The following is a 27581-nucleotide window of genomic DNA, read 5'->3' on the forward strand; positions in this document are numbered from 1 at the left end:
GGATGTAGCCAGGTCATGCAACAGGGACTTATACAGGTCACAGAATGCCAAGCCTGTCGTCAAAGGATCGAGCATCATCATCAGGTGTTTATAATGGACTCCACCTGGCTTCTGATGCACCTATGTTTGAACTATACAACATCAGTTGACCCACAGCAAGAGTATGCTGGACCGACTAACATCGTTTAAGTGGACTGTCACTCAACTGACACAAAGCTGAAAGGGCCAGACTTCATCCACACCGTGTTCGTGTCCAGATGTACCTTGTTAAAGTATGGACACACGCCAAGATGCCCAGGTGCTCCCAGCAGCACTTTTCCACCTCTGTCCTGCGAACTGCATCTCAGCACTGTGAGACTTTAGTTATTTTTGTTGTTTTCTTATTCCTTCTCGCAGGTTGGACTCTTGTTTGTTGTTTTTGTTTTTAATAAGATTTTGGAGGAATGTTGTGTCCTGCTTGACACAGTCTAGTGTTTTGCCAGCCACTCCCTCGAGGGCTGGCCCATATGCTCGCTCCAAACCCACCCATAAAAGGTGTCACCAGTTAGGTGCCCTGCCAATACAGGAGCCCGAGTGCTCATGCTTGTGGCCATTACTAGTAACTATCATCACTGTGTTTGTGTCCGTCACATCATGTGTGCCTAGAGCCCAGGATTTAACACCCTTGAGGCAACGTGTATTAGTCCACTAAAAAACCCACACATAAATATAATTCTTGAGGTTAAGGTTGACATTTCACAGTATATTTCAATTGCATTTCAAACAAACAAATGATGGCAAAAATCTACCTCTATTTAAACATTTGTATTTATTCCAGGCAACAAAAAAACAATTCAATTTCATTGTTTTTTGTTTCTCTGCAGGTACTTTCAGCTGCTTCTGCTGCAGGAGTTTCAGTGGCCTTTGGAGCTCCAATTGGGGGAGTTCTTTTTAGTTTGGAGGAGGTATGTATTAAAGAAGAGCAGAGTGCATTTGGAAACCGTAGATAAATATCGTAGGAGTTAGCAATACGTTTGTCACTGAGCAGGTAGCTAAATACCTAAGCCTTTCTAAGGGGCCGTAAACTGATTCTTTCAGCATGAAATGTTTGTAAAAATGCATTGGTTAGAATGTTTCAGGTTATAAATAGAGGTTTGAGGGATGTGTGATGCATTTATTTGTGACCCGGAGAGTCAGGGTTTACAGCCCTAACCTGCAGTCATTTATCACTGCTGTCCTTGGGTCACAATATCATTGCATCTCTATTGAAAGAACAGGTACACTTATTCAGATTTGTATTCTCTTGGGGTAGCCGAGACAAGCAGTGAAATCTTATAAGATGGGGAGATTTAAAGAATCAACACAGAGTGACACACTAGATTCCAGTTAATAAATTGTTTGGCCTGTCATTTCTTTACTTTTAAAAGGAAAGAACTTCAATAGCAGATAAGTGAAAACCAGTACATTTAAAAACAGGGACTACAAAGAAGTTAGAAGTCCAAGCAACCTAGGGGCTGAAGTTACAATTGTTCATCTGCTTATATCTCCCTTGTGCTAGGTGCTACATTTCCGGTTAACACTGATCCATGTACCCAAATTTAAATAATAGGGGATGCTTCGGGTCAACCTGGATGGGTTTGAAATTGTTCAGGCTTGAATCACAGCCAGTAGAGTAGTGGTGCCACACACTATACACTGTAACAACTAGTGCTATTATATGTGTGGACCTCTGAATCAAGAACAGTGATTTGAGAATGAGAAATGTCCCCAGCATTGTAGGTAGACAATATACCATACCCAGTGATACAAACAGTGGAAGACCATGTGCTCAACTAGGATTATCTCCATACCCCTAGCAACTAAAAAGAGAATTTCAATGGCTCTGGAATCAGTAAAGCCTCCCACAGTCAATGGAATAGACACCAGTGGTTGAAGAAAGCTATCTCCACTAGACATCTAAGAAAGTACGAAGGGTATGATGAGGGTTGGGAATGGTGCAGGCTTATCCTTCTCGGTTCTCGAAGGCAATAGGCCTTGGCTCTCTTTCAATGGATCAGGTACTTTTCTTGGGTTATGTTATGTTGTTGTATGTTACTGACACACGGGTATCCTCATGCTGGTAAACAGGTGCTTTACAGAGTGTCTGTGCAGTGTCTAGGTGAAGAGCCAGGTCTTCAGTTTCTTGCGTATTCTGGTACTGAGGAGGAGTCTCGGTGGGTGGGGGAAGGTTATTCCAGGTTTTGGGGAGTGAGGTAGGGGAAAGAATGACCACTGACTTTAGTTCTACATATGTAGGGGATGTGGGCGAGTAGGCAACTGGCTGAGTAGAGGTGTTTGATGGGTGTGTGGAAGATTCGATTGTTGGGGTTGGTAGGGCCAAGGTTATGCAGAGCTTTATAAGTTCGTGTGAGAAGTTTGAAGGGTGCACGTTTATGATCGAACAGCAAGTGGAGGTCTTTAAGGTTGAGGTTCATGTGAGTGTAGGGATGTAGTCTGAGTTTGTCCACTACGATGTGTGTGGTTTGAAGTGTTCTGATCAGTTAGGCGTTGATTCCGACATAGAACGCATTACGTTAGTCCGTTTTTATGGTGATGATGGCCTGGTTGATGGCTCTGTGTGCATTGACCAGTAGGATCTTGAAGACTTTCTTGGGCATTTTGAGGATGTGCAAACAGGAGGCTGGACACTGCCTTTACTTAGCCCGTCATGGCAAGCTGGTTGTCAAACACTATATTGGTTCAAGTTCTGTAGACTAGGAAGTGGAGTTCTATAGCTAGATGTCGTTGCCAAAAAGTAATAATTCAGTTTTGTTTGTGTTGAGTTTTAGACATTTGCTCTGGGTGCTTGTTGTTTTATCAGAGAGGGTGAGGATGAGCTGGGTGCCATCTGTGTAGGAGATGTTGTAGGTTTTGTGAGAATGGATGACGCTGGCTAGATGGTGGAGAGTCTGGGGCTGAACGATGTTCCTTAGGAACTCTTCAGAGGAGGTTAACGCCAACCTAAATGAAGGACGTCAGACTAACTGACTTGGTGCGGTTTGTTTGGAAGGATCAGATGCAGTGGAGCACAGGACTTTGCATGCCGGCATCATGGAGGTGTTGGATGATTTTGAGGTGAAAGAACGTTTAGTAGGATGAGGACAGCAGTGCCCCATCTGTCCATGATCAGTCAGATATTGTCACTGTCAGTGATGAGGGCTGTCTTGGTGCTCTGCCTGAATCCGGATTGAGTGATGTCACAGAGGTGGTGGTTGTGAAGGTGCGTGACTAGTCATTTGTTGATGATTTTCTCTGACATTTGCCAGGTAGTGTCGCAGGGAGATTAACTGTTAGTTGGCTAGCGTCTTCGAGTCGGCTGTGCTTTTCTTAAGCAGGGGTAGCACTGTGCTGTGCTTCCGGATGCCAGGAAAGGATATATTTTGATTCAGTCATTCAGTATCTGGGTTAGGGGTGAGTTGATGGTGTTCAATCATGTAGCGAAGGTGTGGTGTGAGCAGAGGCCGAGGGTGCTCATAAATTAATGTATTTCTTGTCTGGTGATGTTTGGCCACATGGTAAAGATGTTAGTCATGACAGGCAGGAGTGCTGCAAGAGATGATGGGGCTGACTGGGCCTCAAAATTACTCTAGATGTTGCTGCTGAGAAAGAGGGGTAAGCTGGATGCAGAGGACCTGTGAGGGGATAATGGTAGTGGAGCCAGCTACTGCAGCAGAGAAATTCTCCACGATGGCAAAGATTATTTTAGTGCAGTTGTTGCTGTTTTCAAAGCAGTCAGTAAAAGTAAATCTTTTAGTGGCTCGGAGTAGTTTAGCATTTCATGCATGGAGGTAGGTCTTACCTCCTTCCACATGTAAAGCACGAACATAACTGCAACAACTTTTCAAGATGTAGGACCAGCCCATAGGGAGAATCGGGTTGAGAGCCTAAAATCGCCCTGCCGTTCCATGCCTCCATGAGGGCCAACCACCAGTTCATCTCCTAGATTGCTTCTGGAGACAATGGAACCACTTGTGAATATGAGAGTCCTTTCCTCAGATGTTCGACCTTTTAGCGCTGGAGGGCCCTGTAATGAAGGGGTCCGGGAAAGAATGCTTGGATGGAGGACGAAAGGAGACCCACAAGCCGTGATACAGTCTCCCATGGCCTCCTCCTACAGAGATTAGAATTTTGTGGAATCAGGGGTATGGCTCTAAGCTGGATGAAATCCTTCCTGGCAGATAGGGGTTTCTAGGTTACACAAGACACATTCACTTCCAAGAGATCTCCCCTATAACAAGGAGTTCCCCAGGGGTCAATACTGAGCCCCACATTGTTCAACCTATATATGGGACCCCTTGCTAATACAGTGGAAGTGTCTATTGTATCTTAAGCTGACAATACTCAGTTTATTGTCACACTATTGCAAAACCCAGAACATAATGCACATCAATTTTCCCAATGTATGGCGGAAGTAACAGCATGGATGGCAGACCACTGCTTAAAACTTAATGGCAGTAAGACAGAAGTGATGGTAATGGGAAGAGCACCTTCTATCTGGACATCAGCTTGGTGGCCGGAAGCACTTGGACAGCTCCCAACCCCTAAAATCAAAGTCAAGAACCTTGGAGTATGGCTTGACCCCAACCTGACATATGAAAATCATATTAAAAAAATAACAGGCAAATGTTTTGGAACGCTGAAAACCCTACGGAAAGTCATTGACCTACTACCGGTTCAAGCAAGGAAAACTATAATACATGCTGTGGTCACCTCTCAGATTGACTACTGCAATGTTCTATACCTAGGTGTAGAAAAAAAAAGGTTGATGAAGCTGCAATCAGTCCAAAACGCTGCTGTCGGCTAGTGCCGAATCTACCTAGAAGATCGTCCAACACAAAGGCCCTGACTAAATTGCATTGGTTGCCTGAGGGCAAGAGGATCCTGTTAAAGCCAATGTGCTTCTGCCATCGTATCCTAGCAAATAAAGGCACAAGTTATCTACACACCCTACACCCCCAATAGAAGCCTAAGATCTGAAGTAAAGTCATTGGTAATAGCACCCAGATTTAGGAAGGCCAGGCTACGAGGCTGCTCTTTCAAATTCCTGGCAGCAAAAAATTGGAATTCATTACCAATGGATTTGAGGAAAGAGCCATGTGAAGCTCCCTTTAGCAAAAGGCTGAACACTTGTTTTTTTCCACCTATAAACCTGAATAGACCTTGAAACATTACAGCTAGGGTTTTCCTACCCATCTCATGTCATTTCTGAGTTTCTGCTCAGCGCGGGGACAACCAGGCGCTCTACAAATGCTGCTACTGATGATGATATCTTGACCAATTTGCGCATGGGTAGCATGAGAATTGCCTTGACTGATTTTGCCAAAAAAAACAGGAATTTGCTTGTCTGAGATGGGTGAGAATTGATTTCTCCTCGTTTATTATGAACCACAGAGATGCCAACAGGTCTACTATCGCTTGCAAATGCGCTGCCAGACAAACCGGGTACTGGTCAATGAGCAGAACATTATCGAGGTAAATGATGAGTCTTATATCCCGAGCCAGTAAGTGTTCCACCACAGGCCGCAACAGCTTGCTGAAGCACCAAGGGGCTGACAACAGACCGAATGGGAGGGCAGAACACTTGAGACTCCCATAGGAACTGAAGGAAACGCCTGTGTTAAGGGAAGATTGGAACCGCTAGGTAAGCGTCCCTCAGTTCCAGGCGGACCATCTAATAGGAAAGCTGGAGAAGATCCCGTAAGAGGTGAATACCCTCCATTTTGAAGTGACTGTAGAGAAGCCAAGAATTTAAATCTCTCAGATTGATGACCAGACGTTGTCCGCCGTCCCTCTTCTCTACCACAAAGAGGTTGCTTACAAACCCCTGGGTTGGATCTCTGACCTCACTATCGCCCCTTTCTGCAAAAGGCTGTCTACCTCCTGTCTCACCAAAGCCTTTTGCTTAGGGGGAAAAAGTATGGGAGTAGGTGGATAAGTTTGAGACGGAGTGCTGTAAATCTCAATATGGAAACCCCCCACCGTCTCGATCACCCATGCGTCTGAGGATAGCTTTGCCCAATTCGCCCGAAAACGGGGCAAGCACCCCCCAATCAAAATCCCATTCGGGTCCTGTACTCTTACCTTGGGAATCGTTAAAGTTGCCCCTGTTGCCGCCTCTGCTTCCGTGGCGACGGGGATAAGACTTGGTCTGGTAGAAGTTACCAAACTTCCCGGAGTCCTGCCACTGACCACATCTGAAGTCACCACCTTTGGAGGCTGTCTGGCTGGACAAGCGTGCCCTATGTCGACCGGCTGCCGCAAAAAAACACGGGGGGTAAAGAAGATTGCGCTTTGTCCAGGGAATTGAACGTATTAACGAATTTCCCAAACTCCTTTATAAAAGGATCCCCAAATAGGTTTCCATGCAAAATTGTTCCTGCCTGTGAAGTGGACAGCTCCCCCAACTTCGGATCAATCTTAATGATCAGAGACCTGCGCCTCTCTGTAGAGATCGCGCAGTTGGCAGTCCCTATGAGGATGATGGATTCTTGGGGACCAGTTAGACAAAACCTCCAGGAAGATCAGGGAACCCAAGCCTTTAGCGTCTTCCGCTATGTCCATGATCTTGGCCAGTGGACCAGCGACATCCAGGACTTTATCCTGACATGAATGCCAGGACCAGTCAGTGCCCTTTTTGGGGTCGTGAACAAATTTGGCAAGGAAAGTGGCCATTGTGGGATCAATTTCCGGAGTGACTGCCACTTTCTCCTCCAAAGAAGGTGGGGGCATTTGGACTTCAGACAACCCCTCACTTCCTTATCTAGGGGCTTCATGAGACGGCAGGCCATGTAGGCTGCCACATTGGGCATAGGGCACCAGTCCGTGGATCTGGGATGCCAAAGGTCATCCCAGTCTAGCAAATCATCTTGCGCCATGAGACTGAAGTCCTCGGGAGGGCCCGATCCCTCTAGAGGGGCGGTCACTGGACGCCACAGTCGAGAACCGTTCCCATCCACGTCAGAAGTATTGGGGAAGTCATCCCCATCCCCCTACTTCATCTGTGGTGGAGCCAGTGGAGCCGATCCCGAAGAGCTCTGTGTGCGTCCAAAAAAGCCTTTTTTATGCGCAGAAAGGCGTCTAGATTGACCCCAGGGTCGTCCACTCGCTCCGGGGTGGGGTAGCCTGCGTAGCTAGTACCTGCCCTGGAGGTAGTGGGGCCGGGGACCCATTAAGATCTTACCTCGGTTTGAGGGTTTGCTGGCACTGTGCCTGGAGTGAATCCAATCTCTTGTCCAGGGGACTACCACCTGCGACACAGCCCTGAGGATGGAAGCGTCCATTACCTCACAGAACCGGTCCTCAATGCGGAGGTGAGTAACCTCTTTCTCCTCCAAATAATCCCCAGACTCCTCGTAATCCATGGACTTCATTAACACCAATGAACAACCAAGTCCACAGACAACGAGGGATTTTACAGGTAAGGACCAATTTGGAATTTTAAGAAAAATAATGGGAATACCCCCTTGTACTTGGAGGGGTCAATTGCACCTGGGGTGTCCCAGAAAACGACAGGTCTTACCCCATAGGATGTTGTCCCTTCAGGCGCTGGCTCGCGCTCAGGACTGTGCAAAATGCCAGGAAAATTCCTCATGCGAGCGGAGCCCAACTAATTAAGGCACCCTACTTTCAAACTTCTATAAATAGCAACAGCTTACTAAGAGATACTGAAACGCTTCCCAGTGTCACATGCCGCAGCCGGAGCACTCGTGCTGTCAGATCAAGGAAACTGACGCGCCCGACGTGCTCCGGCTGCCGGGGGTAGAGGCGCGCACTACACGCGTCCCGAGAGGCGCGGACCCTCTATTTGTCTGAAGACCGCACCACGAGCCACAAACCAAAAGCCCCGTAGGAGCGTTGGGAGTTCCTGCGGCTTTAACATAAACAAACAGCAATTAGCATGCAAAAAAGCTACAGCGTAGGAACCTCAAAGCTCCCTCTGCGCCAGGTAATTACCAGAAAACACAGATAAAACAAGCATTTACAATGCAATGGTCTCGGCATTATTAAAGGTAGAGCTATTGGCATTGCTCTTGACATTTTTTTTTAAAACATAAATAAATGGTATTGTCATTTACAACGGCAATAGGTGAGCATTAGAGAGTAGTAGAGAGTATTCGCGGACACAGAGCCCCACACAGAGAGAGTCACACACACACACAGAGCCACACACACACACACACACACACAGCCACACACACACACAGCCACACACACACACACAGAGCCCCCCACACACACACAGAGCCCCACACACCAGAAGTAGCCACTGATAACCGGAAAACTGGAATTTATACCAAGGAGAGCTGTGCAGTGCCACACTTCCCAGAAGCCACTGGTAATAGTGAACTAGGATTTACACCAGGGAAAATCTAACTGTGTAAACGTTCCCTGAAGCCACTGGTAAGTAGTGAACTAGGATTTGCACCAGGTACAAAGGGGCTCTGCAGCAGTTCTCAGAAGCCATTGGTATGGTGGATTGGGATTCGCACCTTGGGAAGTCGTGCTGTGCAACGTTCACAACAAAAGCCACGGGTAACTAGGGGTTTGCACCATGGGGGGTCGTGCTGTGCACTAATGAAAAGCTTCAGCAGAACTCTTGAAAGCAGCCACATGGGCTTGTGCGCCAGGCCCACGAACCTTTTCCATGTCACACAGACCGGGCACCCTCTTGGGGACAGACAGACTGACAGCAGCGGGTGCAGCGCTCTCCGGACCGTCCCGGACTTCCGACAATAAGCCACAAAGCACAATTGCATAAAGAAGAGGAAAAAAATAAGTCCCATTCTCAGAATCTCACCCAGTTTCGAGAACAGCTGTGCACTCACCGGAGTCGAGCCGCTGCCGCCGCTGCTCGTCTCTGTGCGGGAACCAAGGCAAGGGACCCGGGGCTGCTCACTGGGAGAGAGGGACCACAACGCACATCCTCTCCAGCAGCAGCTGGGACCTCTCTGCACTGTTCACACGAACCAGGTTACGGGCTTCACTTCTTCCCCTGCCTGGAGCTCTTAAATCCCCGCGGGATTGAAAGGGCAGTCGGGGAGGTTTTTGGGAAAGCCCTCGCACACTGTGAGAACTTGGAAGCCACGCACGGGCAGCTGGCAACGGTGTGAGCGTGGATGCTGCGAGGAGGGAGGGGGTGGGGAGAGCAGAAAAAGCGGGTATCAGTGCGCTTCCTGCTGCGCGAGCTGGCTTCAATTAGGGAGCTGGTTAGAGGAGAAGGCAGGAGGCCTCGGCGGCCTCCGAGGCAGTGCGGTCTCATAGGAGTCAGCTGGCTGAGCCCCGCTCCGGGGAGGCCGTTGACCCTCGATGCAAAAAAAAAATGGCGGCCGCAAAGGTCCGATAATTTCGGAATCGGGGGTGTGTTTTTGGCGTTCTGAGTGACGGATGACGTCACAGTTGAACGAACGCAAAAAAACACGCCCCCGAATCCGAAAGAGACGGGGCTATAAGGAGTGATGCCCCTCTCCTCCAGTGGCTGGCCTCCGTTTAGGAAGCCAGCCAATGGAGGAGAGAGGCGGGTACAAGCCCCCATACTCCAAAACATTAAATCTCTTCCCGGAGACTGCGCAAGTGCAGCCTTCGGTCCTCGACCTAAAAAGCAAGTAATCTCCTAACTGACTTGCTGCTGGAGCAGCAAAGAAAGAGGAGGCTAGAGAGGCTTCAAGGGACAATATACTGCGGGCTGGATCCTGATTGGTGGACTTGTGATTGTTTTTCTTCCCTATGTTTCATGGGAAATTCTCATGTTTAACCTAATGAAATGGCTGCTGGATTTTGATTATGGTAATAAAAGCGAAGGAAGTAAAGCCTAATCCTCGCCTTCGTGTCCTGCCAAAGAATCTATCTTACATTTACATTTGAAAGCAATATGTTTGTCAAAGGATGTTTATGTACATATTACCTATCATTCCCCTGTCTAAAAAAAAAAAAAATCAATGAGTGGTGTTTCACTGTCATCATATGCTTTCTGGGACATGTGGTTTCACATTTTCGATGAGAAGGCTTAGTCAAGATATACGTGGTGTTGTGCATCATATGCTATGTTGTAAAATTCGAATTCTATATTTAATTCACTATTACAGCACCTTGTTTTTAAGTGTCTGCATTATTTTTCCAATATGCTTTAAAATATCTCCACACATGTAGCTATCTGTTTTAGTAGTAAATGTGGGTGGGACACTAGCTGACTGTAAAATGGGGAATTTTTATGACTAAATGGGAGGCGTCCGGGAAGTAAAGGAAAGGGGTAAGGAGGGTTTTTTAGGAGGGACATGCACCCACCCACAAAAGAGGTAGCCCATTGCTAATCACAAACTGCACTTCAAAAGTTACTGAAGCCAAAAAAGACTCAAAACACACTTGGCCTACTACTGGTACTGTAGCACCCTCCCATAGAAAATAATGGTGGCAGCGACTTATAAGCCCATAGGAATTAATGTTAAATTAACTTTCTTTAACTATTTGAAAATGTAAATAAATGTAATATAATGTTAACAAATAGTATTTAGGTATTTAGTACCAAAAGTGTTTATTTTAACATTTTTTTTTAATTTAAACTAATTTTAATTAAAAACATTTTTTTAGATGAATTCTAAATTAATTATATAATTATACAGTGGCTAGTGGGGAGGGTGCATTGTATTTCTCCTTTATGGACATGAGTAGCGCTTTCGACAGAGTGAACCGAAGCAAACTCTGGAGCATTTTGTTGAAGGGAGTTCTTGATCAGGATCTAGTTGATTTTCTTTGGGCCTGCACTGTGGTGTCAATGCTTCTGTAAGATTTGGATCTGGAGGAAAATGATCTGATTTATTCAAGCTGAAGCAGGGTGTGCAGCAAAGGGGGTGTCCTTTCTAATTTTATATAAACTGTTTGCAAACTCTGGAAAAGACGTTTCAAGATTAATTCTGTCAAAGACTTGGCTCTGCCCTATGCAGACAGCGTGGTCCTGCTTTCTCATACTCCCAATGGTCCCAGAGCTTTGGTTGTGCAATTTATTGATAGTTTAGATCTTGAGATGAAAATCTCCAAAACCAAGATTATTGTTCTAAAATGTGCACAACAGGCCCCATCCGATTAAAAAGGCAATCCATTGAGATGGTCGACAACTTTCCTTATTTGGGAATTATTCTTGAGACCTATAGCACTTGGTTGCCTTGTACTATCAACAGGGGGTACTCTATAATTTCCTCTGCAGAATGGGTAACAAATTGATCAGCCTCTGGGGTATTCGGGATATGTCTAACCTGCAAACTGAAGAGCATTGATTTTACTGGTGCTTATTAGGTCTTCCTCGATTGACTCCTCTCTCCCGTTTTTTCCTTGAATGAGGAACTGGGCCTACTACCTTACATAGCAGATTTAATCAGAATGGCTTCCTTATTGCTTTGGGTTTCTTTTTGGGCTAACACATATACAGGCTTCAATTGGGCTGTTATTTTAGATTGCTTGGCCTGTGATAACGGCTACATGATTCCCTGGCTTAAGTATGTGGAAGCCTCTGCTAAATTGATGAGCAGGAGTGATTAAATCATGACTACTCACCTGCTGACTAAGGCGAATATCAACCAAGTAATCAAAACATTCTTAATATTTTGTAAGATACTCAGGGAAAAGGTAGAATTAGGAAAGCCAATGTTTGGCTTGGGGGGTGATTACGATGGCAGAAGGCCCGCCAACATCGGACAGCAATTTCCCCGAGTCCGCCACAGGCAATCGTACCGATTGCCTGGCGGAGCGGTCAGCATGCCTAAAATGGTGGCAGTACCAAGTAGGCACCGTCCTCCAAATGACAATGCTGGCTGTAGCCAGCCTTTCCATGGCGGCAAAACCGCCATGGAAAGGCTGGCGGGATTGGTTTCGGGGGCCCGTTGTGGCCCCCCTTGTGTTGGGGGGAGGTGGTGGTGCACTGGGGGGGTACCCAGGGTACCCTCCTGCATTTCCATGCACTAAGTGGTAGGCACCACTTGGTACCTGCCACATAGTGCAGGTAGATGCACTACATGCATTTTTGGCATTGCAGCGGGTGCTGCAGCCAGCAGCACCCGCTGCCATGTTAAATTGTAATGTGTAGTGCGGGACCGCCGCATGACAGGTGAGCGGTCCCAATCCCCGTCCGCCCCCCATCGTAATCATCACCTCCAATGTCATTGTCCAAACTTCACCAAACCTGGGGCCATATTTGGCTTGGAATAAGAACCCTTGGGAAATGCAGCGTATGCTGAAATTTCGGGTGAGGATTATAATGTCACATCTCTGTTTTCCACTAGAGCAATATGATGCTGTATCTGTGTCAATGTGTCTTTCTGAAGAGACTTCTATCCATAGGTTAAAGCATTTTATTTTATTTTTTGTTCTTATTACAAGTCATTAACTAAGAAATATCTAATGTTAATGTTATCAGTTATTTATAGAGTGCACAGTCACCAGAGGTTTCATGGCGCTAATCATGCTTCAAGTTGTTGCCTAAGACCCAGTTAATAGGCTATTCCGAAAAGCCAAATTTTTAGTGCCTTTCTGAAACCCAGAAAGTTGTCTGGAAGGGAGTTCCAGAGGGTGGGTGCCAGATAGAAAAATCTGCAGCCTCCAGCACGTTTGAGTTTTATAGTCGGGACAGTCAAAAGATGAAGGTGAGATGAATGAAGATTGCACCGGGGGATGTTGTTGTTGTTCATGGTCGTAATGAATCTAGGGCTATTGCCATGCAATCCTTTTAAGGCTAGCCACCCCATCTTAAATGCAGCATGTTGCTCCATAGGAAGCCAGTGGAGCTTGATCAGCAAGGCCCTGGCAGAGTGCCATTTTGGCTGTTTGTAAATTAGTCTTGCCGCCTGGTTTTGCACCATTTGCAGACGTTTTAGCAGGTACTGAGGCAGACCGATGTAGAGGGAATTGAGAAATCCAGGCATGAGAGGATCAGCGCTATCACCACTTGAATTAGGGCTGAGTGGGTCAGTAGGTGGGCGATCTTCCTGATTTTGCGAAGCTGGTAGAGACTGGTGGAGATCACCACGCCCACCTGTCCTTTAAGTGAGAGGTCCGCGTTGATTACTACCCCTAAACCTTTTACGGACAGGGACGCGGTTGGGGGGGGGGGGCAGTTCACTAGGCTAGAATGTGGACCCCAACAGTCCTTGCTCTTCCCAGGCAACACCAATTCCGTCTTGCCTGGGTTGAGTTTCAGATGTTACTGTCCATCCAATGCTGAATGTGGAGCATGATGGTTTGGAATTCCGCAGCAGCGTTCGGAGAGTCTAAGGGTAAAATCAGCTGGAAGTCATCTGCATATTTAAAGATGGTTACCTTCCGATTTTTTAGTGAGTAGAGCAGAGGCCTCAAGTAAAGATTGAACAATAGTGGCGAGAGGGACAAGCCCTGTGGAACACCACAAGAGGTGGTCAATATGGGGGCAGTAAAAGTACTGAGACGTACTGCTTGCGTTCTTCCTGTAAGAAATGACTTGAGCCTATTATAGGCAGAGCCTTGGATGCCTGCTTGTTTGACACGGTTCAACAGAATGTTATGGTCGACCGTGTCGAACGCAGCCGACAAATCCAAGAGCACCAAGGCCTGAGGAGTTCCCCTATCTGAATTAGCTATTAGTGTGTCCAGGACAGCGAGGACTACCGCCTCCGTTGAGTGGACCGGCCGAAAGCCTGCTTGATTTGGCTCCAAGTATTCTGGGTGTAGGGTGCTTTTAATAAATGGCTGCACTCAAACTAATCTCAATGGATTTGTGCATTTATCTTTGTGTTGTTTTATTTAGTATCAATGTTTTTATCTATTTATGTTTTAATTGCTTATATGATTGTTTTTTAATGAACTAATAAAGCTCAAATGAATGAACGAACTTTAAATATTTTTACTACATGGTAAATAAATGCAAATTGAATACATTAAGTGGGATATTATATTTATCCCTTGAACAAATATTAATGTAATTGAATATATTAAAAGAAATAAATCTTTAAATAAAAATAAATTCACAATGCTTTGCATTTTATGTTCTACATTTAAAATAAATATTTTAAAATAAATTTGCTGTAATATTAAACATAAAAATAGTTTTATAATCTACATTTCTACCTTTAGTAATCTTTCAAACCTTTCCCTACTTTATCATAAGGAGCTCTCTGCCCTGGTGGTAGAGATCTCCGCCTAAGTGTGAAAAATAATGTTATTCTTATAAATTAAGCTCCAACATGTGTAAGTCCACACTTTTGAGTATATTTACACTCTTAAAAGGTAAATAGCCTCAAATAGAAGTACAGGTATAGCAAAAGGGGTTGCTGAACTGTTCCTTTGGAAGAGGGGAATTAGGTGTAACTGGAGTGACCGGAGGTGTAGATGTAACACCTTTGGGCATCCATTTTATTGGATGTATTTGCCTCACACACCCATAAGGGTGTCATGCTTCATCATAGGCGTTGCTCCTCATCGGGGAGGCGGTGCAATCCCCGACGGGCTCACCTCTGAGAGGGGCTCTTTGGCGGAGATCTTTTGTATCCAACTGCCTTATGGTGAAGTGCGGGTGTGTGGGTGGGGTAGCAAGTTGCCTAGAGGAGTGATTTAAAATGTAGCAGGGGGTGCCAGAAACCACTTTATTCTGGGGGTCCCCCTACTGCAATTAAAAACGTGAATCTAGCTCGCTAGGTGCCAGCAAATTAGGTATAGTGACCCTAGATGAGACTAGATGAAAGATTGGTCGACATGTTTCTCGCGTGTGGCGGTTCGCCCGCGATTCATCAGGACCTATTGTTGGTAAGAACTACATTAAATCAACAACATGCTGGTGTCATGTGTGTAGTGTGGGTGTAGTTTACCTCTGTGGTTCAATCCTATGCCTAAAAAGGGGAAGAAAGGAATACAAAGTTAATAGCATTACATTTCTTCAAAAAGCATACATGGTCAAGGCCAGGGCATGAACACAGTGTACCATGCTAGTGGTGGTGAATTACAACTAGCATCAGTATAAAGTGCCTGTGTCATTGAAGCGTGCAGTGTAAAAATCACACACACACTGTGTACGTGAAAGAGGTGGTTAAAAAAATAATAAATAAAACCAGTGGTATAAAAACAGCAGCAGTCTCGCAGGAGACACCATGCATATCAAAGTGTGGGGCCAAAACAAAAGTGTTGGTATTGACATAGAAGACTAACTCCTGACTCACCTAATGGTCAGGGATTAAATGCCACATGAACGTTCGGCGGGTCGGTACATCGGGGTTGGACCTTTGGATTTGGCTAGAGGGTGAGACGTATAGAATGTCATAAAAGGAGCTATAGTCAGAGTAGTCAGAACCCTCAAGAAGGACCCTGGTTGGTTCTAGCAGGGCGGAGATGTCTAACTCGCCCAGCGTATCACCTGACCTAATACAAGGGGCGGAGACGGGCCCGATTCCATGACGCTCCTGACTATAAATAGTACACGCCACCAAGCCTCTCTATCTATCCGAGCTCGGCGGTGATGGGTAGGTGAATCCTCGTGGACACGGGAAGTTTGAGGTAAGGTGCATCCCTCCAACATAAATCTGGGCGAGTTAGACATCTCCGCCCTGCTAGAACCAACGCTGGTCCTTCTTGAGGGTTCTGACTACTCTGACTATAGCTCCTTTTATGACATTCTATACGTCTCACCCTGTAGCCATATCCAAAGGTCCAACCCCGATGTACCGACCCGCCGAACGTTCATGTGGCATTTAATCCCTGACCATTAGGTGAGTCACTAGTTAGTCTTCTATGTCAATACCAACACTTTTGTTTTGGCCCCACACTTTGATATGCATGGTGTCTCCTGCGAGACTGCTGCTGTTTTTATACCACTGGTTTTATTTATTATTTTTTAACCACCTCTTTCACGTACACAGTGTGTGTGTGATTTTTACACTGCACGCTTCAATGACACAGGCACTTTATACTGATGCTAGTTGTAATTCACCACCACTAGCATGGTACACTGTGTTCATGCCCTGGCCTTGACCATGTATGCTTTTTGAAGAAATGTAATGCTATTAACTTTGTATTCCTTTCTTCCCCTTTTTAGGCATAGGATTGAACCACAGAGGTAAACTACACCCACACTACACACATGACACCAGCATGTTGTTGATTTAATGTAGTTCTTACCAACAATAGGTCCTGATGAATCGCGGGCCAACCGCCACACGCGAGAAACATGTCGACCAATCTTTCATCTAGTCTCATCTAGGGTCACTATACCCAATTTGCTGGCACCTAGCGAGCTATATTCACGTTTTTAATTGCAGTAGAGGGACCCCCAGAATAAAGTGGTTTCCGGCACCCCCTGCTACATTTTAAATCACTCCTCTAGGCAACTTGCTACCCCACCCACACACCCGCACTTCACCATAAGGCAGTTGGATACAAAAGATCTCCGCCAAAGAGCCCCTCTCAGAGGTGAGCCCGTCGGGGATTGCACCGCCTCCCCGACGAGGAGCAACGCCTATGATGAAGCATGACACCCTTATGGGTGTGTGAGGCAAATACATCCAACAAAATGGATGCCCAAAAGGTGTTACATCTACACCTCCGGTCACGCCAGTTACACCTAATTCCCCTCTTCCAAAGGAACAGTTCAGCAACCCCTTTTGCTATACCTGTACTTGACACGGGCACAGGCTGAAACTGGACCTTCCACCCTCCTGAGTGGTAAATAGTGTCCGATTGATCAATTGATCACTCTCCCTCCTTTTTGACGATTATCTCAAATAGAAGTAGTCATTTCAAAAATATTTCAGTGTTGTCAAAATCAATCCTAAATAAACTATCAAAGCAAATCGAGGAATTTTACATAAACTATTTTTAAATACCTAAGTATCTTCTCTTGACCCTTAAGGAGTCTCATAATATATATATGTCCAGTATTGTGTCAGAGAAAGATGCAACCCTTCCTCTGATATACATTGATATATGTGCAGCCATTTGAGTAACAGTTTAAAATGATCACCAACATACGAATGGAAGGAAATGATTATAGCATTTGACATACATATTTCAACGAAAGGCAGAAAACGAACCCACTTCATTGTTTCTGTGTCAAGAATCCAAAATAAATACAGGAAATGTTTACAGTTCTTGAGGAGGAAGCAAATAACTTTTCCACAGTCCAGTACATCATCTGGAAGTTTGAAGATCCATTCAAGGAGATTGCACAATCGACCGACAATTTTGCTCATCTCAGACCATCCACACACTTTATTGGTATAACCTAATTGAGTCCTCTTTGTTGCAAGGCAAGGTCCCTAAATGCCTCAAAACAGAGCCGTCAAGAAGCCTTCTGGTTTAAAAAGAAATGCTGATCTTTAAGACATAGAACACTTTCTTCTTTGTGAGAAGTCTGTTTCTTAAATTCGAATGTTGTTCAACAACACAGCTCAAGTAAAATATGTACAAAATATATATATATATATATTTGAACGGCCTTTAATCTTTTGTCAAATAAGTGAAGATTACTGAGAGCTCTATCTGACAAATAGTAGATGATAGTAGCAGATGGTATACTTGCACTGCAGCCTCAAAAATGGGGACTAATGCCCACTATTCCTCCTGGACCTATCAGTGCCTTTTGGTACAGGAGGCTATATCATGGTAATAGAAATTCCTTAAAAATGTATAGGAATGATTGGTGCAGTCTTTATTTGGTTCACCTCTCACGAAGAGAATTGTCGCAAAAAATACAAATATAAATGTGCAGCTCTGTCTAAACTTCCTTCTCTTCAACAGGTAGTGCCTCAATGTCTTATTCTTTCTCTGACTCTTTTCAGTGTACATTGAATACCTGGTCTTTCTACTCAGACATACTGGCATTGATATCTTCTATAGACTAAGGATACACAGTTTTATTTGAAAGGCTCTTCTTTGGAAGACATTGCCCTCATTGTGCAATTTATTTTAAGACATTTTGGTTCATACGTTCTATTGTCATCTTAAATTAAATCCTGTCAAAGTAGTTTCTGTGGACTGCCTTCCCCTCCCTACACCCTCTTAGATCTATTTCTGCAAAAATCTTGGCTTGACGCTCTCATTGTTCTGGAGTGTAACCTATCAACATTAATGAATGTGCTTTGGGCTTATATGCAAGACAGAAAACATCTACAGTAAATGAACTGCCCAGCAAGAAGCACCCATTATCATCTCAGACTTTTTCATTTTATTAAATCCTGTATCCCTGAATCTGAATCTGACTTGAATACAGTATTATAGGAGGAAGTGCAGCTCAGAGTGGTCACCCTCCCTCAGAGCTCCAAATTGACCCCATCTCTGGTGACAATGATCAGTGTAGGAGACCTGAAGTTTGGGTCTGTTGAGTGCCTGGTGCTGCAGAATATTTTGCTCAGTGTCTTAGAACATTCTACGAGAGCTTCAGACCTGACCTACATGAGAATGGGTGAATAGTAGATGTCCACAAGTACCTAGTATCACAACCGTGTAAGAATCAATGAGGGAGTTGACTCCCTTATTTTGACAGCCTTGCCCAAGTTGAAGGACATGACACAAACTATTGAGGCAGGTATTACTTCCATTGATGCCATCCTTGCGCCTGTCTCATACAGAAAGTGAGCTCCTGGGCGCAGCTTATTGGTTTTCTTGTAGGGAGGCTGTTCTAGCAGACCCAGAGCTGGCGTTTGAAGCCTGCAAAAATTCCGGCCTTGATCTGGATGGAAACACGGATGAAATATGGAAGATACCCTCAGAGCTGAAAACATACATCCATTTGTTGTCCCACTATTGAGATTTGCTCATGGCTTCCTCTGGCAGGTGATCCAGAGTTTTTTGTGAGGAGAAGTCTTACCTGCAGACTCCCCATGAAAGATATACTTAAAGCCTATAGACTGATCCCTACTCAGTCCACGCAATATGTGATGCTTCCACTTTAGCCTAGATAGGTGGATCTCTTTAGTCGTCTTATGCTTGGATTGCAGACAGATTGTTTTGGTACTGTGATTTGATCAGCCAGTTACTGCAATGCGATATTTTTAAGCCTAAAGCAGTACTATACGTGTTAGTCTTACCAAGACAAGATTATGGCAATTCTCTATACACACCTTGCTTCTTGTAAGTCTGTTCTAAACACAACAGCTCTACTGATTTTAGCATTTAAATGCAAGGATCATATCTCTCTTCAGTGTGTTGCCATTCAAGTCAATAGCATATTCAAAATGGTTGTTCACTCTTGCGCCTCGAAGTTCCTGACTAGATAACCTTTGCATTCGGGAGTCTTCATTTATTTTTAAGTACACCCTTCTTCTGGAACAACCAGCTTTCAACGTACTAGGTACACAAAGGCATTATTTCTCAAGGAGTGCTTGTAAGATCTTGTAAGATCTAGAATTTTGCTCCACACTTAATTCAGCTTAACGCGGCATATGAAAAAGATCTGAAATGACTTCTCTTTCATTCCATTTTTGGATTTGTCCTGCTGTCTGAATTCTTCCCTCTTGAATTGTTAATTATATTTAGTTGACAAAGTATAATGTTACGTTTGTGTGTGTGTGTATGTATATATATATATATATATATATATATATATATATGTATATATTCCATTGTATTTGCTGTGTACAAGTTCTTCTGTCAATTCAACAATGGCAACAATTCAAAGGAGCGCACAGCAAGTTTAGGAAAAGTAAGTCCACTCAGTTTAGTTGGTGCTAGAGGTGGATCAGAGCCTGTTACCACGACTCCAAAAGAGACCACCAATGTGGTTCGACCACAATTTGCAAATGTTCCACCAAGCACTCCAATTATTAAATGCAGTCCACAAATTGTATTCTCTGTTTTTCTTCAATTTCTTTTCTTTATTCTTTGTCCTTCTTCTTCCAAAATAACATTTTCAAAACAGCCAACACATGTTTCGTCTTAGTCAGTCTTTGACAAACAGACTTCTTCAGGGCTGTAAGTAATTATAATAATCGCAATTTTAACCTTAATTCGGTTAACAAGGTCTACAATAAATTCTTGCAATGGTCGGGTCATTGCATTTAAAAAACCACAGAATCACAGTGGAACAAAGTATAGACATAACAGGAAGACCCTAGTGCCAAGAGAGAAACGAGAATCACCATAGTGCGATAAAATATAGTTGCCAAGTGGGCAGGACCCAAGTAAGATTCCCAAGATTTAGGATTCAACCAGTAATCTCTAATTTATACGACCTACCCCTATGAGGTCCAGTTTTAATTTTATATAATAGGTCCGTTCCACGAAACTCCAAAATAAATATATAGCTAAAATGAAAAACAACCCCAATCAGATGCTATTCTCTAATTATGATAATGTGTACATCCCACTCATTATACCTATTCTAACCAATTCCTGTAGCTCACCTTGTTACAATTATATAAGGTCCTGTAGCATGATTTCAACTTTTCTGTAATGCGAATCAAAGTATCTGTTCGTCGGGCACGTTTCACTATAATCAGGAAGCCAAATAAAATATACCCCTAGTAAGACTCAACATCGAGTTCCAAGCTTATTATCAGTCTTCTAGAACTAATCGGATTTGTTACCTGTAAAATGTTTTTCTTTTCGGGTGCCCCGCAGTAAGTATTAGTCACGGTCCATATTGCTGTAAATTGAAAGTATAACCAAACTCAGTATTCTATTAGCAGATGGTTGGAATTACTGTCCCAACCTAGTACTACTTACCGTATATCAGGCATGGACCTCCATAGTATTTTCGTGTGCTACTTTGCCGCCATCTTGTAATGGCTTTATATAGTCTACAACTTCTAGCGCCATCTTAACCTAGTATTTCGACATCGTATCAGCAGAGACAGGGCCAGTCTACAAACTACTCCAGGCCTTACAATAAGGGGAAACAGGCTGGACGAGGACGAGATTCGTCCTGTAGTGTAGTTCCTATTTTCCCTATAGGCCCTACGCATTGGAATAACATAAACAGCAGTGTAGACGTAGAAGTGCGGTCTTCCAGGTCTCTACTGACTATGCTAAACTTAATTGGGTTTGTTACCAACTGAATAGGAAGTGATCAGCTCCCCTGGTTCAGACAAGAAGGGATTCAGTTTTCCAACAACCGCATAAACATGACAACTTTGCTCCTTAGAATAAGAGTCAATCTCTAGAGTCGTGTAAAACAATAGACAGCTATTTCACTCAGTCAGTTGTGCAGACTACTTTCACCAAGATGCAGAGAATAGAGAGACTGGCGTTTTCAATAAAAGGTATTATTTATTGAACAGTCTTTCTTCTCATGCAAGAGAAATGAATTGCCACAATTGCAAGACTTGTTATTATAAAAAGTGCGTACAGTTAAAGGAGGATTGCAAAATAATACTGTAAAAGCATTGATATGGTTTCTTAGCCATACAATGATTAAAATGAATAAAATATATACATTCATATATACATTTAGCTAACGTACTCAACTGGTGCTTCTAACTACGCCTACCCCAGTGTACCTGACCTAAGCCTAATACTTGGAAGGGAGTAAGTAAGTAGCAGTTTAGTTAAGTTGGTTTTGCCATGGATTTGCTTCAAGAATTCTCTCTAAGGGTTTAGTCAACACCATACCTCTGGAATAGAATGTTGGAGGTCTTGTATCTCCTTTCAGGACTCGATATTCCAGTTACCCGCAAGGGTAGGCTGGAAACGCCGGAGCTGGATTTTCTCGGCAGGAGAAAAGACAGCGTCATTCTCAGCGCGTCAAGGAGGAGGAGGGGCAGCGTCCGTGGGCTGCTTGTATCTGCTGGGCTCTGCAAGGGACAGCTGTTCTGCTCCTGTATTCACCACTCATCGCTCTTGCTTAAGGCAACGTTGGTAATATTTACACCTGAAAGGTGCCTTGTTTGACGTACGTTTTTGGACATAAGACGTCAATAAAGATGTCACAAGAACCGGTCGTTCTTACCGTGCTCATTAGAGTTCTATTACTAATCAAAACATAGCAAGCGGGGTTTTGCCAGGTTGCTGGGGGTTTTATCTTGTTGAACTCGGAGTGTAATCTAGGAATCTAAGATAGTGGCTTCTGCTGTGTCATGTACTGTAATGAGCTGCAGAGGCGAGTTTCTGAAATATGGCTGAAATATGGCTCTGATCGTTTATGCCATTATAGGGGTATGAATGGATTATAGTTGTATAGGGGCATAAGGTCACATTATTGATCGGGGTCCTAGATTAGAACACAACAGTCCAAGCGCCAATAGCAGCATCCTGGCTCTTCCTACTGGACCCTCCTCCAAGAGATCATCAGTTGGAGTCAGAGTAACCAAATACCTTCAAAACTGGTCCAGGATAACATTGGACCGTTAGGTGCTCAACATCATTCAGAAAGGGCATACCTTGGAATTTACGCAAGTCCCTCCACCCAAGCCCCTGGCAGGCATTCCATCGAAACACTAGCGTCTCCTGCGGCTCGAGGTCCAACAGATGCTCCGGAAGGGAGCGATAGAGCCGTTCCCCTCAAATCAAAAGGGACAAGGATTCTATTCCAGGTTCTTCCTGGTAAGGAAGACGCTAGAGAAATGGCGCCCCATTTTAGACCTCAGGGAGCCAAACACCTATCTCATCTCCCTGTCCTTCCGAATCTGGGACTCACTCTAAACAATGAAAATTCATCCCTGGTCCCGTCCAGAAAGGCTCGTTTCCTGGGAGCCATCCTGGATTCAAAGCTCTCAAGAGCCTTCCCTACTCCGGAAAGGAGGGAGAAATCACAGGCCTTGGCTCGGGACCTACAAGAAAGAAGGTGTCTTTCAGTACGCCGCTACAAGTCTCTGCTGGGGGTGATTTCATCATGTATTCCCCTAATTCCTCATTGCAGACTAAGAATGCGTTCTCTGCAGGAACAACTAGATAACCAGTGGAAGCAGGTCCACGGTTCATTCGAGGACAAGGTGACCATCACTCCAATGATGAGGGAAGCAGCCTTATGGTGGACAGATCGAAACAACTTGTCCCAAGGTCTATCCTTCGTAAGCGACCGTCCCCACAAGTAGTAACAACGGACGCGTCATTGGAAGGTTGGGGAGCAGTGATGCAAGACCTGCATGTCAGCGGTCATTGGTCGCCCCAGGAGAAACGTCTCCACATCAACCTTTTAGAGCTAAGGGCAATAAGATTGGCTCTGCAAGCTTTTCGTCCTCGCCTAGAAGGTTCGCAAGTGCTTATCAGGACGGACAACACCACGGCCATGCACTATGTGAACAAGGAAGGAGGAACCAGAGCTCGTCCATTGTCGCAAGAAGCTCAACAGATCTGGGAATGGGCGATCCTTCAGGGAATATCGCTAAAGGCAGAACACTTGCCAGGAGTTCTAAACGAGAACGCCGACAGACTGAGCAGATCATCCTCAGTCAGCCACGAGTGGGAATTGAACCAGCGAGTTCTGGAAGAGGTCTTCAGCCAGTGGGGCAGACCGGAGGTGGATCTCTTTGCCACACCGACCAACAAGAAATGCCGGTCTTAAGCAAGCAGATTTCACCATCGAAGATCACGAGGGAATGCGCTTTCGATAGCCTGGTCAAGGACATTTGTCTACGCCTTTGCACCCAATCCCTCTAATCCCGCGGCTCATCAGGAAGATCAAGGTGGAGCCGTGCAGGATGATCCTGATAGCCCCTGCTTGGCCGAGACAGTTCTGGTACACGGAACTCCATCTGTTGTCGCTAGCTCCTCCTCTTCCTTTGAGGGTTATACCAGATCTCCTCACAATGTCAGAAGGACAATTTTGGCACCCAGATCCACAGTCATTACACCTGACAGCATGGCTCCTGAGCAGCGAGAGTTTATGAATCTCCCCATATCAAGAGAGATTAAGGAAGTCCTTTCCCAGGCAAGAGCCCCTTCAACAAACAGGACTTACCGTCTTAAGTGGAAAAGATTTTGTTGCTGGTGTAGGAGAGAAAAGATTGATCCTTTTGCTTCAAAGCCTCATCAGCTCCTACCTTATCTGCTGTCCTTGGCTAAGTCGGGACTAGCTCATTCATCGATTAAAGTCCATTTGGCGGCGATTTCGAGGTACAGAAGGTCTGGGTCTGGGCCTTCCTTGTGGTCCTCCAGGATTGTCAAGCAGTTTCTTAAGGGCTTGTTCAGAGTCTATCCACCAGTGAGACCGCCTCCTCCTACTTGGCATTTAAATCTAGTCCTTTCTCAGCTCATGAAAGGCCCATTTGAACCAATCCATCGTTCTGACATGAAATACCTTTCATGGAAATTGTCTCTCTTCCTCGCTCTCACGTCGGCTAGGCGTGTTGGAGAATTGCAGGCCTTGACTATCCAAGAACCTTTTCTCCAATTCAAAAGAAACACGGTAATCATGAGAACTAACCCTAGGTTTATGCCTAAGGTTCCCTCGGACTTCCACTTGAATGAGCCGGTCATTTGAAGGCGTTCTTTCCTCAACCGGCTACACCAGCAGAAAGAACATTGCATTCGTTAGATGTACAGCGATGCTTGAAATTCTATTTGGAACGTACTAAGGGATTTCGGAAATCCTCACAGTTATAGGTTGCCTTTGGGGGTCCAAGCAAGGGCCTTCCGCTATCCAAACAGGGTATTTCAAGATGGATCACAAGTGCCATTCTGCATTGTCACACTGCAGTAGGAAAACCTCTGACTGGTAGGATTCGAGCACATTCCACAAGATCTGTGGCATCTTCAACAGCCCTCTTCGCGGGGGTGCAGATTAAAGACATTTGCAGAGCTGCTACCTGGAGCAGCGTTCACACCTTTACCAAACAGTACTGCTTGGAGTCCTTACAACAAGATGATGCTGCAGTAGGACAGGCTGTCCTGAGGAACCTCTCCAATAATTAGTGAGCTTTCCTTTCTATCCCACCTTCCGTATGACACATTTTATATCTTTATGTCATGTTGGCTATTGCAATAATTTTATGACACAAAATGTGGTTTTGTTGCTAACTGCTTGCTACTCTGATACAAAAGCATGGGAATCTATGAAAGTTCCAATACTGGGGTAAGAAAACAAGTTACTTACCTGTAACTTTGGTTCCCCAGTATTGGTAACTTTCATATATTCCCATGCGCCCACCCACCTCCCCGAGGAAAGCTCAGCCTACAACAGATATGGTGTCTAAGTACACAACGGCTACGAAAATCTGAGGCTCTGAGGTTCCTTCAGGAGGGTTCTAAAGGGTGAGGCACTTCTGATTGGCTGATGCCTAAGTTTGGTCTCTTTTACAAAAAGAGGGTGATATGCTACCAAAGGGATTGAGGCCTAGGCCTTTTCCTTTCTCTTTTGTACCTACAGCTATGGTATTTTTGTTACCGAGACTCCCATTCCGACGACGGGGAATGATACAAAAGCATGGGAATCTATGAAAGTTACCAATACTGGGGAACCAAAGTTACAGGTAAGTAACTTGTTTTCTTGTCTGGACAGTCAATTCCGCCAAGAAGGACACTTTGGGGGGGGAGGAGCCAAGATGGCGGCGAAGACGGACGGGTAGTCTCCCGGCTCCGCGAGCCTTTGTTTCCCGCGGCGATATCCTGATCTCCATCCTGTCACCGCGCTTCAGCGGGAGGACGGCGAAAGCGCGCTGTATCGATCGGCGTTTCTCCGATGTCCCTGCCTGCCTGCTAGCCGGAGATATTGCCGAGCCGTTCGGACGGCCCTTCTTAGCCTTGGAACCGGGACCCATGCAGCGGTGTATAGACGGCGGCAGCCACAGCTACGAGGGGTGAATTGGTTGAGGCGGTGCTGACGCTCTAATTCACGCTACTCGCTGCTAAGAAACTCACCAGCCCTTCCATCAGATTTTACAGGTCGGCCGCCTGGGAATTCTCTCTGCTGCCTCTTTTGTGAGACTTTGTGGGTAAGGCGTGCTGTGCTTTTCCCATGTTGGCGTACATCCATTGCTCAACCCCAAGCTCGCCCCTGCCCTGAGTCGACCGGGGTGGAACTTTCCTGCGGATCGCCCATTATTTGCTGGTCTGGGCTGCGCCAGTGGCTTGGGTCCCTGCTGTTTTGTGCAGACTGCACCCGCGTACCCCTGTGACTCTCCTGGCGGGATTACAAAGATGGCTGGCTCCGTTGAGGAGATGGCGAACGATGCCTTGAGGAAGGACTGGACCGCACTGTGTGGCCATGGGCGGTGTGCTGGACCTGGCGCCGCGCCTCCGACAGCAGAGACGATGGAATTCCCGATTGCTTTAACCTGTGGCTCTGTTCTCGCTGCCCTTGCCGACTTGAGAGCCGGATTGTGTGAGGGCTCTAGATTGCTGGGAAGGAAACTTGAGGCTGCCGCACTTACGGTGGGCTGTGCATCGTCGGCTTGTTTGCCTCAGCGCACCGCATTGTCTCTCCCTACTCCGGATGGGGATACAGTGTTGCCGCGCGAGTATTCGGAGGTTCGCTTTTCTGGCAGTGTTGGTGTGTGCGGATCGTTATCTGCCTGCCTTCCTGATGCTACATTGTTTCCCTCCCTGTTGGAACCTACGATCTCGACGCGGCGCCTGGTCAACCTGGCTGCTTCTGCTCAACATGCTCCGCTACTATTTCATGCTGTTTTGCAACATCGGGCGCACCTGGCTACGCCACTTTTTTGTGCTCATGGACTTGTTCGAGACTGCAGATGTCCATTTTGTTTTGGGGCATCTCCTCCCTGTCGAGAGCGGCCATTTTGTTCCTTTGTTCCATCTGTGGCGGTCGCCCTGCGGGAGCCATGTCCGGGGGGACGGGTGCGGACTGGCCAGGGCTAATGGAACTTTTTCTACAACTTGTGCTGGATTGGCCGGTGGGGACTTGGACTGAGGCGCATCCTTAACGTGTACTGATGCGAGATGCGGCGACTCTCCCCATTTTATTATGTGTTCATGCTCATTGTTTTTGTTTAATAAGTGGGGTGATGTGTACACTTATGGCTGGGTAGTCCGGGAGACTTTGGAGATGGCCCTCCTCTGATATTAAAATAATTCTTTTCCTTTTCTCTATTTTCTTTTCCTTATTCTATATTTCGGGTTTTACTGGGCGACAGACACACTGCTGGGGGGGGGGGGGGGGGTAGGCTGTAGCCTCTGCATGCGTGTAGGGTGGGGGGTTGGGGGTTGGGATTTTAGTTTTCTGGTTTCAGTTTCTATGGGCCTTGTTTTTTCTTTCGTTCTCGTTATCTTTCTTCTTTATTCTATCTTGGGTCCGTGACTGGGACTGGTATGGGGTGGGTGGCGGTGGACACTGGGCACGATATTCGGTTTGATACTCCTGTTGCACATACTTTTGAGCCGCCATGCTGCCTGGGGGATTTGACTTTCGTAGTTGTTGGATTACGTGATAAAGTTGTCGCTTATGTCGTGTTGCGCCTGCACGGACTCTGCTTTCTTAGTTTACTGTTTTTATTAAAAAAAGACAAACTCTAATAGCTGCAACAAATTTTTTTTTAAATTAACCTTCATTGCTCCTGGGACATGGTATCACGATGATCTCCAGTGTAACTTTCAAATACTTGCTACTTGTACTATTGTGTTACTGTGTCGCCGTATTGCATGCGCTTGTGCTTCAAATGGAATCGTGGCCGGCCTGATGGTTGTGGGCCCGTATTTGTTCTTTTACTACTGCACAATAAAGGTTT

At 45.5% G+C, this 27581-nt stretch overlaps 1 protein-coding gene across 1 annotated transcript in view; it reads left to right on the forward strand.

Annotated features, from left to right (window-relative positions):
• The window catches only part of CLCN3 (Cl-/H+ antiporter 3), a 247540-nt gene that overhangs the window by 117814 nt on the left and 102145 nt on the right, over positions 1–27581 (forward strand). Inside the window, exon 6 of the mRNA XM_086963830.1 lies at positions 864–944. Coding sequence (XP_086819956.1) covers positions 864–944 — 81 coding nt within the window. The remainder of the gene's footprint in view (positions 1–863; positions 945–27581) is intronic.

Source organism: Lissotriton vulgaris, chromosome 3_1 (assembly GCF_964263255.1).
Source record: "Lissotriton vulgaris chromosome 3_1, aLisVul1.2, whole genome shotgun sequence".
Taxonomy (NCBI): Eukaryota; Metazoa; Chordata; class Amphibia; order Caudata; family Salamandridae; genus Lissotriton; species Lissotriton vulgaris.